Source organism: Rattus norvegicus, chromosome 7 (genome assembly GCF_021556685.1).
Source record: "Rattus norvegicus strain SHRSP/BbbUtx chromosome 7, alternate assembly SHRSP_T2T, whole genome shotgun sequence".
In the NCBI taxonomy this organism is placed as follows: domain Eukaryota; kingdom Metazoa; phylum Chordata; class Mammalia; order Rodentia; family Muridae; genus Rattus; species Rattus norvegicus.
The window spans coordinates 96,120,586-96,135,368 of record NC_141540.1 but is presented as its reverse complement, the minus strand read 5'-3'; the positions used below and the strand labels follow the sequence as shown (position 1 = coordinate 96,135,368).

Genomic DNA, 14,783 nt, shown 5'->3' with positions numbered 1-14,783 from the left:
GATCAGGGATAAGCAGCGGGGAGCACTTGGCCATTGCGTTCTGGGCAGCATCTAGAGCTTGATGAATACCTCTAGCCTCCTCAGCACCGGCTTTTGCTCTTGAGTAGTGGGCAGATAATAAAAGGGAAGCTCTTACAGGTGATTGGCTTTGCACATGATTGGAGTGCAGGTAGAGGCTCCTCTTTGCCCTGCCCTGACCAGGAACTTACATTCACCATGGCCTAACCTTGCCTCAGTATTCTCTAAATAAACAATACATCATAATTGACTTGTTTTCCACTTGAGTAGTCTAAGGAATGGTCCAAACTCATGATAATATTTAATTTTGATGAGCTTAAAATATCAATGTAAGTGGATAGGGAGAAACTCAGAGAAGCCTTCGAAAGAACATGAAAATTAAACACAAGAGGATGCTGGTACTTAGAAATTGACTTGTGCAAACCGACTGTAAATGGACATATGGGGCTTTTAGTTCATCTTGGGTTGGGTTTTTGGTGGATGACTTGTATATTTTCTTGGAAATGGGTGATAAAAGACCAAATTAATTTTCAAGAACTGTAGTGTTGACTTTTAGAAAGCCATTTGGCCTTCAAAGTGTATTTATAATGGTGACAGAAAGTTCTTCATCTTCTGACTGTTTACAGATTGCAAACTCAATGGTGAGCACATGGACGGGACCACCAGCCATGAAGTCCCTCTTTACTAGAATGTTTTGTTGTAAAACTTGTCCCAACATCGTGAAAACAAACAACTTCATGAGCTTTCAGAGTTATTTTCTACAGAAGGTACTCCATCTCTGTTCTTACGATGTTTTTATATTAACATAACTTTACCAATGCTCACCTTCTTGGATTTCTTTTGATGTCACAAATTCTTATGTGTCTCTTTAACTTGGAAACTGCCTATGATAGGTGTATATTTCTTATAAGCCCACCTCTGCTCTAAAGTTTTCTACAGTTTTCACTGATCACTGGTTTTTATCAACTTTATAAACATCGTATCTACATTGTTCATAACATGCAGAGAAATGAGTGGCCTTTGATTGTTTGCTAGGGGCAGAGGTATGGAGTGTATGCAGGCCTTTCTCATAGCCAGCCTGCTAGAATGGAAACGATATATTCTGAACCAGAAGTTGCCCAGTTCACAGTGCCAGCTTTGCTTGCTTGCTTGAAGGCAGGAGTCATGTAGCCTTGACTGCAGGCAAGGTGCTGCTCGGGGCGGGCAGTGCCAGCCAGCAGTGCTAGTCACAGCTCTGGTCTCAGAATGAAGAAATTAGACCAAGGGCATAGAGTGTGTTTAATGTTACTTACAGGAGGCTCTCTGCAAAATGGTAAGTTAGAGGGAGAGTGGAAGTGTGAGCACACTGGAGTATGGGAAGACTAGTTGCTGAGTAGTTTCCGAATCATTTGCATGGTTTGTTAATCATAAGAGTGAAGGCAAACCTAGATTGACTAGATCAACTAGGAATTGTGATGTTAAAAAGGAAGAGGGAAGGAAGGGAAGTGATGTCCCATCTTAGCAGAGGGAGCTGTTGTGAGGCCAAGCTGTGTGGGAAAGAATCATTGTGCTTTGTTTGCTGTCATGTGGAAGATTAGGAACCTCAGGGTGTGTTTGATAGAAAGGAAAGCTGGAGGAGAAAGCCAATATAAAAGACAGGTCAGGCTTTGAACAGGAGAAGGGAGAACATAGAAATTAAGTGGAAGAAAAGGTAAGAACATGATTGCTTTTCTTAAGCAAGTAGAAAGGATTTTCTTTTAAGTGAAACTCCTGCAATAGCTCAGAAGATTGTGGAGTAGCTCCAATCAGTATTAGAGCCCAAAGAACCTTGTGGGACACTTTCCTTAGGGCAGGGTGTGGCTGCTGCAATTTGCTGTCTCAGCAGCATTGATTATCAACACAAGACCCACTCCAGATTGCACCTTCACCCTCTGTCATGGAGGGGAGAAGGACTTACAAGGCTCCACCCTTCTTGGTGTAGCAACTGGTAAGGTGCCCATGTTTCCATAAGCAATTCTAACTAAACTCAGTGGGCCAACCAAAGCTAAAACAGTCAAGGAAGAAGGAAGACACGACAGTGGAGGAAACGTACCTGGCTGGAAAGAGGAAGAGGACTGGCAGGGGTGGGTAGTGGGCTCTGGTTATGGGGTAAAAAAAGGGAAGAGAAGGCAATGTGGAGGTTAGAGGTTTTCTTTTGCTTTTTTTCCCTAATGAAAGAAGATAGACCTGACAGAAGGCTAGCATATGTGTATTATAAAGATAATTATAAGGCTCTTTTGTTTTACTGTTTAATTGCTTGTATGTATTGCTTCCAAAATGTATTTGTGTGTGTATTAACTTGTAGTGTAAAGTTTATTCCTTGCTATGAGTTGACGTATCCTTGGGAGGATGATGCGTTTAGTCCAAATGACTTCTACATAACATTTCTAGTTGGCGGAAGAAACATTTAAACTTGTCTTGTAAAAGTACAGACCAGGCAGAGAGAACAGATCTTTGTGTGGGGAAAGGAGCTTTCCTATTTTTCTTATACACCTCACACTGCCCATCTCAGGTCCTGTCCTCATTGCTGGGACAAAGGCATAGGAGGGAGGGAGGGAGGGAGGGAGAGGGAAGGGAGGGAAAGAAAAGAAGGAAGGAAGGGGGAGTGGTCCTTGTTTGCCTCCTAGCTGGAGAGGATCTAGTCCACCATTGCAAGGCAAACGTGACACGGAACACGAGGCTGCATTGCATCTGCAGTCGGGAGGCAGAGAAATATGAACACTGGTTCTTAGCTCTCCTGTGGAGGATCTTCCTATCATGCAGCAAAACCTCTGAAGTACCCTCGGAGACATGCTCCAAGTGTATCTACTGATCTGTCTAGGGCTTAATTAGCTTTATGTCACTAGCAGAATTTACTATTGTGTGTCTCTCATGCTGAAACTAACGGAAAATTGCTTATGAAATTTTAGAAAGAAGAAAGGTATGCTGAATTTTAGACTACTACCTGTCCTTAGTCTGAGGATTGGTGAGCTGTTCCTTTCATGCCTATCACCAGTGGATCCTTGAGCCTTACACATGATTGTGTAGGAAGCAAGGCAGTAAGCAATACACAGATACCCAGAGTAGATGGTGACAGTGCGGGTTAAAGGAGAACCAATGCTGAAATTGTGTCCTCTCTCCACTATATCACTTAGAAATCAATTGGTATAACTTACATTATGTGTACTTTCTTCCAGCAAGTGAGAGAGAGCACAGGCTCATAGCCTGTAGACTGTGTCCAGTAATGAAAATACTCCCTGGATCCCTGGAGTCCGCATCAGTACTGATGCTTTTAGATGTGTCTGTAGTAGGAGGACATGGGAGGTGGGGGATTAGGCTCCATCTAGACATCTGTGTTAACTGCAGTGTAATTCTCTTCAGAGGACAAATTACCATAGTAACGAATAAGTCGGGTTGTGTGCTTAAAACTCTTTTCCTCTTTTGTAGACTATGCCAGTTGCAATGGCTTTGTTAAGAGACGTACATAATCTTTGTCCCAAAGAAGTTTTAACATTTATTTTAGACTTAATCAAGTACAATGACAACAGAAAAAATAAGGTAAGGTGCTTCTCTCAATTAGTATTGTAAAGTACCACTTGATAATCTGTGGGAGCCTCAGTCCTCAGGACTGCATTAAAAAAAGGAAATACTTGTGTTTGTAGAGTCATTTATAAGTCCACAGTACCTTCTGGAGTTAGAGGCACGCAGCATAGCTTATTGGAATAATCAGTAGATGAAAACCAAAATTAATTGGTTCTTAAATGTTTCTTGAAACTCTTATAGAGAGACTAATACATCAGTTTGGGGGAGCCAGCTGAAACTTGGCTTTATGAAATCTAACAGCATGCTTCTTTTTAAATATGTGTGTGCTGTGTGCATGTTTGTGCACGTGTGTGTGTGTGTGTGTGTGTGTGTGTGTGTGTGTGTGTGTGTGTGTGTGTGGGCTTGCCACCATGCCTGCGTGCCTCTGGGTAGGGGATGGGGCAGAAAGCTTCTGAAGGGACTTGGAATATTGAGGGAGCTGCCATCTGAAGAGTGGAAAAGGAAGAGGAGGAATGTAAATTAAATGCAAATAAACAGCAGCTGTTGTCGTGATTCTGTGCTTGTTCCTTTTCCTTTTTTAAATAGTGTTATGCTTTTGGAAATAATTTGATCTTACTGATAGCTTAGATTTTTTTTTTTTTTTTGTCCTCTACTGGGATGCTCTGTTCTTTGAAATACATCCTTTGTCCAAGTTCCTTTTCTTTAAGTTGAGTTCTTTGTTTTTTTCTCGTTGTTACTCTTTTTTCTTTCTTTTCTCTTTTTTATTCTATATGGATATGAGTGTGCAGCTTGTCTGTACGTGTATCATGTGCAGCTTGTCTGGATGTGTATCATGTGCAGCTTGTCTGGATGTGTATCATGTGCAGCTTGTCTGTACGTGTATCATGTGCAGCTTGTCTGTACGTGTATCATGTGCAGCTTGTCTGTACGTGTATCATGTGCAGCTTGTCTGGATGTGTATCATGTGCAGTTTCTCTGTATGTGTATCATGTGCAGCTTGTCTGGATGTGTATCATGTGCAGTTTCTCTGTATGTGTATCATGTGCAGGAGCCCATGAGGCCAGAAGAGAGCCACAGATCCCCTGCAGCTGTGTTTAGAGGTGGTCGTGAGCCTCCACTTAGGTTCTGGGAACCAAACCCAAGTCCTCTGTGAGAGCAGGAAGTGCTCGTAAACACCGAGCCATCTGAGCTCTGTCTCTTGTGCTTTGTATTAATAATGGGATTTGTAGACTGTAATATTTTTCATTTTTTTGTGTGTCTGTGTCTATGGTGTGCATATGTGTTTTAAGAGCACTTGCATGTGGGGTTGCACATGTGTCCCTCTGTATGCAGAGACCTAGGTTAATCTCAGGTGACTTTCTCTCTTCATTTCTTTGTTTCTTTTTTTCTGAGACAGGGTTTTACCATGTAGCTCTGTTTGTCCTGGAACTCACTCTGTAGACCAGGCTAGCCTCAAACTCAAAGAGATCCTCCTGCCTGCTCCAGCACCTCAGGTGACTCTCTTATTCTCTCCACCTTATGTACTGGGGCATTGTCCTCACTTGGATCCAGAGCTTACCAGTTTTGGCTGACCTAGTGAGCTTGCTTCAGGGGTTCTGTCTCTTCCCCTGAGAGTTAGGCATATGTGTGAACTCCCGTCCCTGCTGGGTTTTATAGGGATTGGGCACCTAAGTTCAGGTCCTCATACTTGATGGCAAGAACCTTCTCCATTGAACCATCCCGCTGGCTCCTAGTGGAATATAATCTTTGTTGTTTCTTTCTTCCTTTCTTGGACTATAGATGGTTTGGTTGGATAACTGTAGGGAGATCTTACACAGAGTGAGTGTGTAATACTCTAATAGGCTGATGAGGGCGGCATTTTCATTGTTTTCCAAAGAATAATTCTATACAAAGGATAGGTTGGTATTTACTAGAAACTTTGCAGTTATATAAACAATGTTTTCACTGTGTGTGTGTGTGTGCGTGCGCGCGTGTGTGTGTGTGATATCCTAGTGATAAACTCAGGGCTTTGTGCATTCTAAAGGTGTGCTTTACTTCTGAGCTGAAATGATTTAAAGTTACATAAGTTATTTAAAGTTCTATGTGTCATGAGAAGGCTAATTATCTTCTTTTAATTATTCTTAGTTTTCAGATAACTATTACCGTGCAGAAATGATTGATGCCTTGGCTAACTCTGTCACACCTGCTGTCAGCGTGAATAATGAAGTCAGAACTTTGGATAACTTAAATCCTGATGTGCGACTAATACTTGAAGAAATTACCCGGTTTTTGAATATGGAAAAACTTCTCCCAAGTTACAGACATACTATCACTGTCAGGTGTCACTCATTTCTTTGCTGCTTTTTTAAGTTTATTTATTTCTATTAGATTAAATTGGGAAAATTTAAAGTAAAAATAAGAAATTTAAATTTTCTGATACTATCTTCTCCAGATAAATTATTAATATTTGGAAAATATCCTTGAAACTTTCCCCCTTTGTAATGAAATTTTTATATTTATGATGCTATATATAGTTTTATGATTAATTTCTATCATGTTCTAATTTTCTAAAAGGTATATGATTTTGTATTTTTGTACATACACATACATGCGTGCACAAACACAAACACATGGTGGGAAACCCCGTGTGCTGTGATCCATGTGGAGGTCAGAGAACACAGAGAACAGCTTTGTGGAGTGGCTCCTCTCTTCCCCCTTTATATGTGGGTGAGCACAGGATGAAACCCAGACTCCCGGGCTTACATATGTCAAGTGCTTTTGCCTGCTGAGCTATCTCACCAATCCTAGAAAGTCTTCTTAGTAATTATTTTGATGTTAGGGTCATTTTTTATATCAGTCACTGTTGTGTTTTGAGACAAGCTTAACTGTAGGTCCGTCCTTGTGGCGAAGGGTCACCTTGACCTAACCCCTGACCTCTTGCCTCCACCTTCCAAGTGCTGAAGTGCACTGCCACTTTGAGCCCTCCTACTTTTATTTTTCAATTTTTGTTTTATTGTATTTGTTTTGTTTTTTGTGTTTTTGAGACAGGGTCTCAGTAAGCCTTTTGGGCTGTCCTGAAACTCACTCTGTAGATTAGGTTGGCCTCAAACTCAAGAGCTCTGCCTGCCTCTGTTGTTCTCCTTAACCCCACTCCCCCCAAATCTCTGCTCCCCCAGCCAAGTGCCAGGATTAAAGCTTACACTACCATGCCCAGCTAGTGTACCATTTTTATTGTGAATGAATATAGGATTTCTGGAGACACGACTCGATTTAAATTATGTTCTTATTCCTAGTACTTTTTCTGAAGTATGTGTTTGTTGACATGTATGTGGATCTGAGTTTCCAAACACCTTTTGAAATTTGTTTTTATATTATTTAGATATTAATATTGAAATTTTATCAGAAAAATTAAACATTACAGAATTGGATATGTATTCAAATTACAAGGTTTTTAAATTATTTTTATTTGATGTTATGTGTTTGGGTGCTTTGCCTGCATGTATGTCTGTGCACGTTGACTGGAGTTGGAAACAGTTGTGAGTCACCACGTGGGTACTGGGAATCAAATCTGGGTCCTCTGGAAGAGCAGCAATGTTTCTAACTACTGAGCCATGTCTCCAACCCTGATCAATGAAGATTTTAATTGATTGACAAATGAATTTCTATAGTACTCATGATACTTCAGAGGAAGTAATTCACTTTTTTTCTCACTAGTTGTTTGAGAGCCATAAGAGTGCTTCAGAAGAATGGACATGTGCCAAGTGATGCATCTCTTTTCAAATCCTATGCTGAGTATGGCCACTTCGTGGACATCAGGATAGCGGCTCTGGAAGCCGTCGTCGATTACACCAAAGGTAGTGCTGTCAGGTAGTGCCTGTCCCAGTTTTCGAGAGATGTCGGAAAGCCCCTTCCGTACCTTTGTGTACAGGGGGTCTCATTGATTTCAGTTATTTTTTACTTAGATATCTAGTATTAGATCACACAGTGATATTTTCATACAGATCAGTCCTTATTGTTAGACTCTTGGCTCACTGACTTAGTTGGTTTGTTAACAACAGGGAAAAAACTAAATTATAGATGTCTTTAACTCCTGGGAGAAGCCAGCAAATTCTACAAATTTTATGTTATTTTAAAAATAAGAGATTTGGGAAAAATACCTAGGGGTTCAGGGAAATATGTTACAAGTATATAAAAATTTCTAACTATGCAAACAGAGACAGTAACTTTCATCAGGAAAATTAGGTTATACCTCAGGTTTAAAGAAATGAAAAGTGTGGCATTGAATAAAATCGAGGTTAGAAAAAAAATAACACAGGACACAGTAGAATACTCTGAAAAGTGTAAATTCAAGTGACATGAGCTACCTTTGATTAACTTCTTAGATAGATCAGAACCATGGTGTTGTACAGAATACAAAGATAGTATGTGGGACTCTGTTGAAGCCTACACCTGTTCCTGATTTTCTCCTATGTTAAAATTTCTTTATAATTCCACTTTGTTTTATGATTCATTATGCAAAAAAAGGATAGTGTAGTCCCCAGTTGCAGATTATGAATGCAAAAGGACAGTAAATAGCACAGCTGTGTGAGCCTTGATTCTCGACGTTGTCAGTTGTCACTTACATAGCTGTAGGAAATTAGGCACAGAGGCAGTTCTTGTGTAACAGTCTTTCTTCCCCATAGTTTTATTTGGGGCCAAAAATGGTTACACATGCTTTTAGTCTTAGCACTCAGGAGACAGAGGTAGGAGGAACTCTAAGACTTAGTTAGAGACCAGCCTGGTCTGTGTAGCAGTTCCAGGCCAACTAGGGTTATATAGTGAAGTCCTATCTCAGTAGAAAGGTTTTTTGGGTTTGTTTGCTTGCTTGCTTGTTTATTTTTGCCTGTGTTACACACACACACACACACACACACACACACACACACACACACACACACACACACAAAATATGCAGATTCCCACCAAGGCTAAGAGAGGTGTTCAGATCCCCTGGAATTAGAGTTAAATGTTATGATTATCTGGATATGGGTGCTGGGAACTGACCTGTAGTTCTCTACAGGAGCAGTCAGTGCTCTCAACTGTGCAGCCGTCTCTCCAGCCCCTATGCAACATTATTAACAACGAACGCCCAAAGGAAATTTTGAGATCGAATATATGTGAATCAAAATAATAGATGAGTGTGTAAAATGAAACCGGTGATAGGCGATCGTGCCTAAATGCTTGCTAAACATGTGCTAAACGTCTGTGTGTGTTTCAGGAAATTGTTTAATAGTTGTATGTAGGTAATGGACTACTTAAGTATAGCATATGCCTAAGGGTCAAACGTGTAATTGAAGTATTGGGAGAATAAAGAAGTTAAATATACTGAGCTCTGATAGAGGAAAAGGAGATGGGAAGTTCCACAGGGAGCTACAGGTTGTACGTGAACCAGAAACATGTATAATTCTTTCCAAGTTTTGTACATTTCAACAGAAATGGCTGCAGACAGAAAGCAGAGAGAGCAATTGGTAACCACATTGTATTATATGTGTGTATTTGACTCGATACTGAAAGAACTGTCATTTTTATGTTTTTCATTTAAGAGATGATAGATAGAAATGTGATTTTCTACTCTTAAGTGAATTATTTAACAAGAAATAAACATATAATTCTGTCTCTATAATTATAACATATAATTCTATTGTGATGATTTGCCAGCTTAAAAACTAGACTTACTGAGCTCATGCACTTTCTTAGTAAGCCTAACATTCCTTTCTAAGATAAAGTGTATGTGCCTCAGAAATAGGAAGAATTCATGAGTTATATTACCCAAGATGAAATGGAATACTAATATATTTCCAAAAGAATACTAAAATAATAAGAATAATTTTGAAAAGTGAATGGTGCTTATGTATGAGCCATGAATTCTGTAGGCTAAAATATTTGGAGATGAAAGACTGAGAACTATTGTGTATAAGATTGTGTAATTACAGCTTTTCGATTTTTGTATGCTGACAAGGTGAACGACAGAAGGGAGTCATCTTTTGTTAGTTACAGTCATAACATGTGACTATGACTGCCTTTCTGACTGCCTTGCATCTTAGTAGAAGGAGCTGTGTGGGCAGAAACTCCTTTTGTTTTTATTTGTTACTATTGTATATCAAGCCTCTATGGGATTTAAGCATCTAAAAAGTTGGGCAGATTTTGTCCAACTAATTGTGTCTCATTTAGGACTTTTAATGATTAGAATTTGCTTCGTGGTGTTTGGTTGAATTTTACTATGAACTATGTACTGGGCACTATTCTTTGGTACCGTTTTGTATTGATGTTTGGCTGAATGTATACGAGGTTCCGTTTTTTGGTCCTAGTTTCATATGGCATAATGCTTGTGAAAATTATTACTGACCTCCTGTATACAGGTTTTAAAAATGAATTTTAATTGCCTAATTGGACCCTTCAACTGCATGACAATCCAGCTAAGAATTCTGCTTCTTTAATTCCTAATAATAATCACTTGTTATTTGATTTGTTAGTTAACCTTACAAATACTTCCTGGTTTTTATTTTCAGTGGACAGGAGTTATGAAGAACTTCAATGGCTACTTAATATGATTCAGACTGACCCTGTCCCCTATGTGAGGTTAGTTTATATATTTAATATCTTGATATAGACCTGAAATGGGTTAGATCATGGCCAAAAATTGTACATAGAAAAGATTTTCTAAAGTATAGGAATAGGTTATGTATTTTTAAGCCTTTTTTTTCTATTTGATATTAGAAAAACATTTTGAAAACACATTATTAGTAGTTTCTCTTAAGTTTAACTATTCTGTTTTGACCTAAAGTTTTATAGTTTATACTAAGTAAGTAGAGATAGTCACTTGTCTTCCAACTTATAATTGATTTCACTAAATTTTTGTCATTTGGGAACTTATTTCAGGGCATCTCCTTTTTTTGATCATTTAAAAGAGCTTATTACATTTCTTTATTTTGTCGGTGTGTATGCATGCACATGTGCCCCAGCACACACGTGAGGTCAGAGACTCATGAAGCCATATCTCACTGGCTTCCGCTTGCTATTTTAATTTCGTTCAGAGTCTTAAGTCTTATAAGAGTTGATGCTTTTTAGACTCTTTAGACGATCAGGAGCTGCAGTCGTCACGTGCCATCCGCCTTCGTATTGTGCTTTCCTCTGGTGACTGCTTTGATTGCTCCTGGCTTTTTGGATGTTTGGTTTGTTTTTGTTAACCATTTCTGTCTTCCTTTCTTTTACATTGACATAGTGGATGCTCAGGTTTTTATTTGATTTAACATTCTGACTTCATAGATCAGAATTTTACAGTTGAATAACTCGTAACCATTTCAGCTATGGGCAAGGATGTAGACAAACACCTTGTTCACCTTTCCACATCACTTGGCAGATCATGCTCCTTTAAAATGACATAATCTGCCTGCTCATCTTTGGAATGCCCCAAGGTGTGAGCATTCTGCTCAAGAGCTTGGGCATTTTATAGCAGTGACCTTTGGTTAGTAACTATGTATTTCAGTGTCTTTAGTAATGCTTCTTATATAAATATTTATATGAACTTTAAAGATTTTAATGTTCTTGATTTGTGATCTATATTTCAGTTTGAATAATCTGTTCTTGTGAGTGATACGAAGTTGAAATGTAGAAAAAAAATCTAATAGCTTCCCATTTTAAAGTCCAGAGCAAGGAGTAGAGCCTAATTACTCTGTCTAAAATGGAGTATGCACTTAAAAGTCTTCGGTAGCATATAAGAAGCTGTTTATAGCTTCGGAAGCTATAAATGCAATATAAATAAAGTTTGACCATTTGTTTTGAACCTTTATTTAAAGCTTAACCATTTGTTTTCAGTTTACACTAATTAAAAACTTAACGTCTCTATTCTTCAGAGCTTGTTTTAAATACTAGGTATTTTTCTGTTTCAGAGAGCACTTTGGGCAGATTGTCATGGTTGTTACTGTATTACACATTGATGTATAATATGTATAATATAACAGATTGCTATATAATAACTGAATGAAGTTATTACACATTGTATCTGTACTGAGTGCTTTTGAGATGTAGTTTTTGAGCTGTTTGGTTCATTTAACTGTGAACAGCCATATTCACAGTCTGGACTGACATCTGTTTAGAGGTGTGCTTAACCCCATGGCAGAAGGAGAGCTGACATGCAAGCTGTCTTCTGACCTTGTACACATGGCATGGCACACACACACACTACCTCAAGCCCACACAAAGTAAATATACCTTGTTCTTAAGATCACATTTTTTTAAAAAGGCATTATGGTAGTGAATGGTCACCACACAGTGATTGCTTTCTTATTGGTATTTTCTCTTGTTTTAGGCAGGGTCTCACTTTGTAGACCAGACTGGCCTCAAATTCACAGGGACCTATCTGCCTGGCCTGCTTCCTGAGTGCTGCCATTAAAAGGTGTTTGCCTCCATGCCTGGCTGTCAGCTTTAAGTCATTAGCTCATTTATCTTGATCTGTTTTGCTCTCTTTGAGTCAGTTTTGTTCTATGATCCAGGCTGTCTTCTGCCTCTGCCTCGAGTACGTGTCCTGCAGGTGCGTACCATGATGCCCTGCAAATGGAGTTTTAGTTTTTTAGGAGTTTTATGTTTCCTTCTTGTTTTTACTTTATTATTTTTATACATTTAGTATGTCTTGTCTCCTTCATTCTCATTGCTATTACTCTTTTACCACTTATTGAGTAAGCATCATAATGGGACTGCTAAGCATTAGAATTTCTAATCCTAAGACCTAGATACTCCGGTGTCTGTCTCTGTACAGGTCATGAGCATTCTCCTGCCTTGTTCTAAACATAAACTTTGTTTTTATAGGTTTTAAAACTCGTGATAACATGGCCCTCATAAAGAATGAAATGTTTAAAGAGAAACCTTGAGCCTTCCCCAAAGAAAAGAATGTGATGGTTAAGGTTATATAGTCAGATTGTAGAACACCTTGTCATATAGTTCAGATAATTGAAAACAAACCCATAAGACATTTTTAGTGAGAAAACATTTAGGATTCAGCATAAAGCATTTAGAAATAGAACTAAACATAAAATTACACATAATGGGAAAGGAGAAAGGTTTTGATATTCTTTGTAGTGCTTCTTATTCATAGTACCAATCAGCAAATGGTCAGTAAAAATTCATTTATTTAGTTTTTATTCCTATAGGCATAAGATTCTAAACATGCTGACTAAAAATCCGCCATTTACAAAGAACATGGAGTCTCCTTTATGCAACGAGGCCTTGGTAGATCAGCTCTGGAAGCTGATGAATTCTGGTAAGAGAGCAGTGACTTTTTCTTTTTTAACTTTTTATTGATTCTTTGTGGATTTGACATCATGCACCCCAGTCCTACTCATCTCCTCACCCCCTCGTATCTGCCCTCCACCCCTGCAACCTCCCCCACAAAAGAAAACAAAAACCACAAACAAATGAAAAATAAACAAAGCATAGAAAATATCCAGTCATGGAAACTGTAACACAGTGTGCCCCACAGTATACCTCTTTGTCCACACATCCTTTCTCGCAAATGTTGATTTTAATGAGTCATTGGTCCGGTTTAAGGATACCAGTGACTTTTAAAAATTATTACTTATTTTCATTTTATATCAGATTTTCAAGGATAAGGGGTGGGGAGGGAGCAGCGTGTGCGTGAGTGCACGCATGTTGGTAACCTGGAGCTTACTGATTGGCCAGACTGGCTGGCCGGAAGGTGCAGTGGCATCTCTTTCCAACTCCTTAGTGTAGGAACTACAGGTGTTGTCCCTGTGCCTGGCTTTTCCATGGGCCCTGGGATCAAACTCAAGTCCTCATGTGTAAATCGCATGTAGTACACTGTGTGACTCACGCTAGTTCCTCCTCCCATCATCCTCCTTTAAAACAGGCTGTCATATTTTCACATCGAGGTTATTTGTTAAGGATGTGTTCACTTCGCTCCATATGGAAACGAAGCATTACAAGTTGTAAAGCGTTTTAAGTAGTTAAGGGCTATACACATGAATCTTTGTAGTCTTTCCACATCTTGTCCATGGCCTCCTAGTGGCCTTGTTCAGAGATAACTGATCTCCTTTTCATTTTTCCAGGACAGTGAGTAAATGTAGAGTAACAGATAACCTGCAGTTGTAAAGACTGCATACTGTTGCACATCTCCCAGAGCGTGCCATCTTATGGCAGTGTGAGTTTCCATCCTTTTCAGTGAGATCAAGGAGTGGACATAAGAGTGTAGAGGAGCAGTGGCTCCTGAGCCGCTGGGCCGAGGTCACACCCGCTCAGTGTAACTCGTCTAAATGCTGCCATTTACAGAAGACAGGGAGTAAAACCTGTATCTGCAGCCAGAGAAAGAAGCAACTTGGTGTTTGTGAACACGGTGTCTGCCTCACGTTAAATACTCAGTGCTGGGGTGGGTGGATTAAAAAAAAAATACTCAGTGCTGTCATTCCCATAGATTTGAGCTTTGTGTGAACTTGATTTCTTCTGTGTTGGGGAATCAAATTTAGGGTCTTGATTAATTATACCCTTAGCAGCCTTAGTAGCCACTTATTTACAAGTCATTTTTATTTAATTGGGCTACTAAATCTGTGTAGTTACAAATGTCCTATATTTTGAAAGATAGTTTTTGATGTATCTCTTAATTTGAAATTGTAATACTGTTTTTGGTAGGAAGGTTTAGTCAAAGGCTGGGCTAGAACTATTATACTTCAACAGTTGTTGCAAGTTGATAGGGACTTAATTTTTATTTTCTAATACTTAACATTTTTGAGCTACTTTGTCTCCTCTGTTGAATAGTGAAATAGCTTACCGTGCTAGCCTATTACTAACTCTCTGAATCACGAGGACTACATTTTAATGTTTTAACTTTTATTTACTAACTTACTATTACTGAAATGTTAAAGACTACTCTTCTCATTTTATAATAAAAGTGTAGTAGCCATAGGAAATATACTAGTGTAGCTATTTTGAAGAAATAAACAAACGTGAATAGCCTTTGTCTTTAAAAAATAAAGCAAATACCAGATAGAACCATGTAAACCAGTGTGAACCAAGGTTCTGTTACTCGGTGGGGGTTAGCTTTCCTAACCACAAGGGATTGTTACTGTGTACAGCTCTAATATTTTACACTCCTGTTACTTTGAAGACATGGTTGCCTCTTCTACTTAGATCTAAGGGATAAGCACATCCTTCAGAGACTGATAAAGATTTATTCAGCAGTAAATCTGCACAAAATTGCC

General features: G+C 38.9%; 1 protein-coding gene across 6 annotated transcripts in view; it reads left to right on the top strand.

Moving 5' to 3' along the window:
* The window catches only part of Taf2 (TATA-box binding protein associated factor 2), a 56,603-nt gene that overhangs the window by 27,986 nt on the left and 13,834 nt on the right, over positions 1–14,783 (top strand). For all 6 annotated transcript variants that reach the window (XM_087555593.1, XM_087555590.1, XM_087555588.1 and 3 more), the window contains 6 exon segments: positions 645–785; positions 3,463–3,573; positions 5,683–5,876; positions 7,252–7,391; positions 10,086–10,155; positions 12,723–12,832. In XM_087555593.1, the coding sequence (XP_087411719.1) occupies positions 645–785; positions 3,463–3,573; positions 5,683–5,876; positions 7,252–7,391; positions 10,086–10,155; positions 12,723–12,832 (766 nt within the window).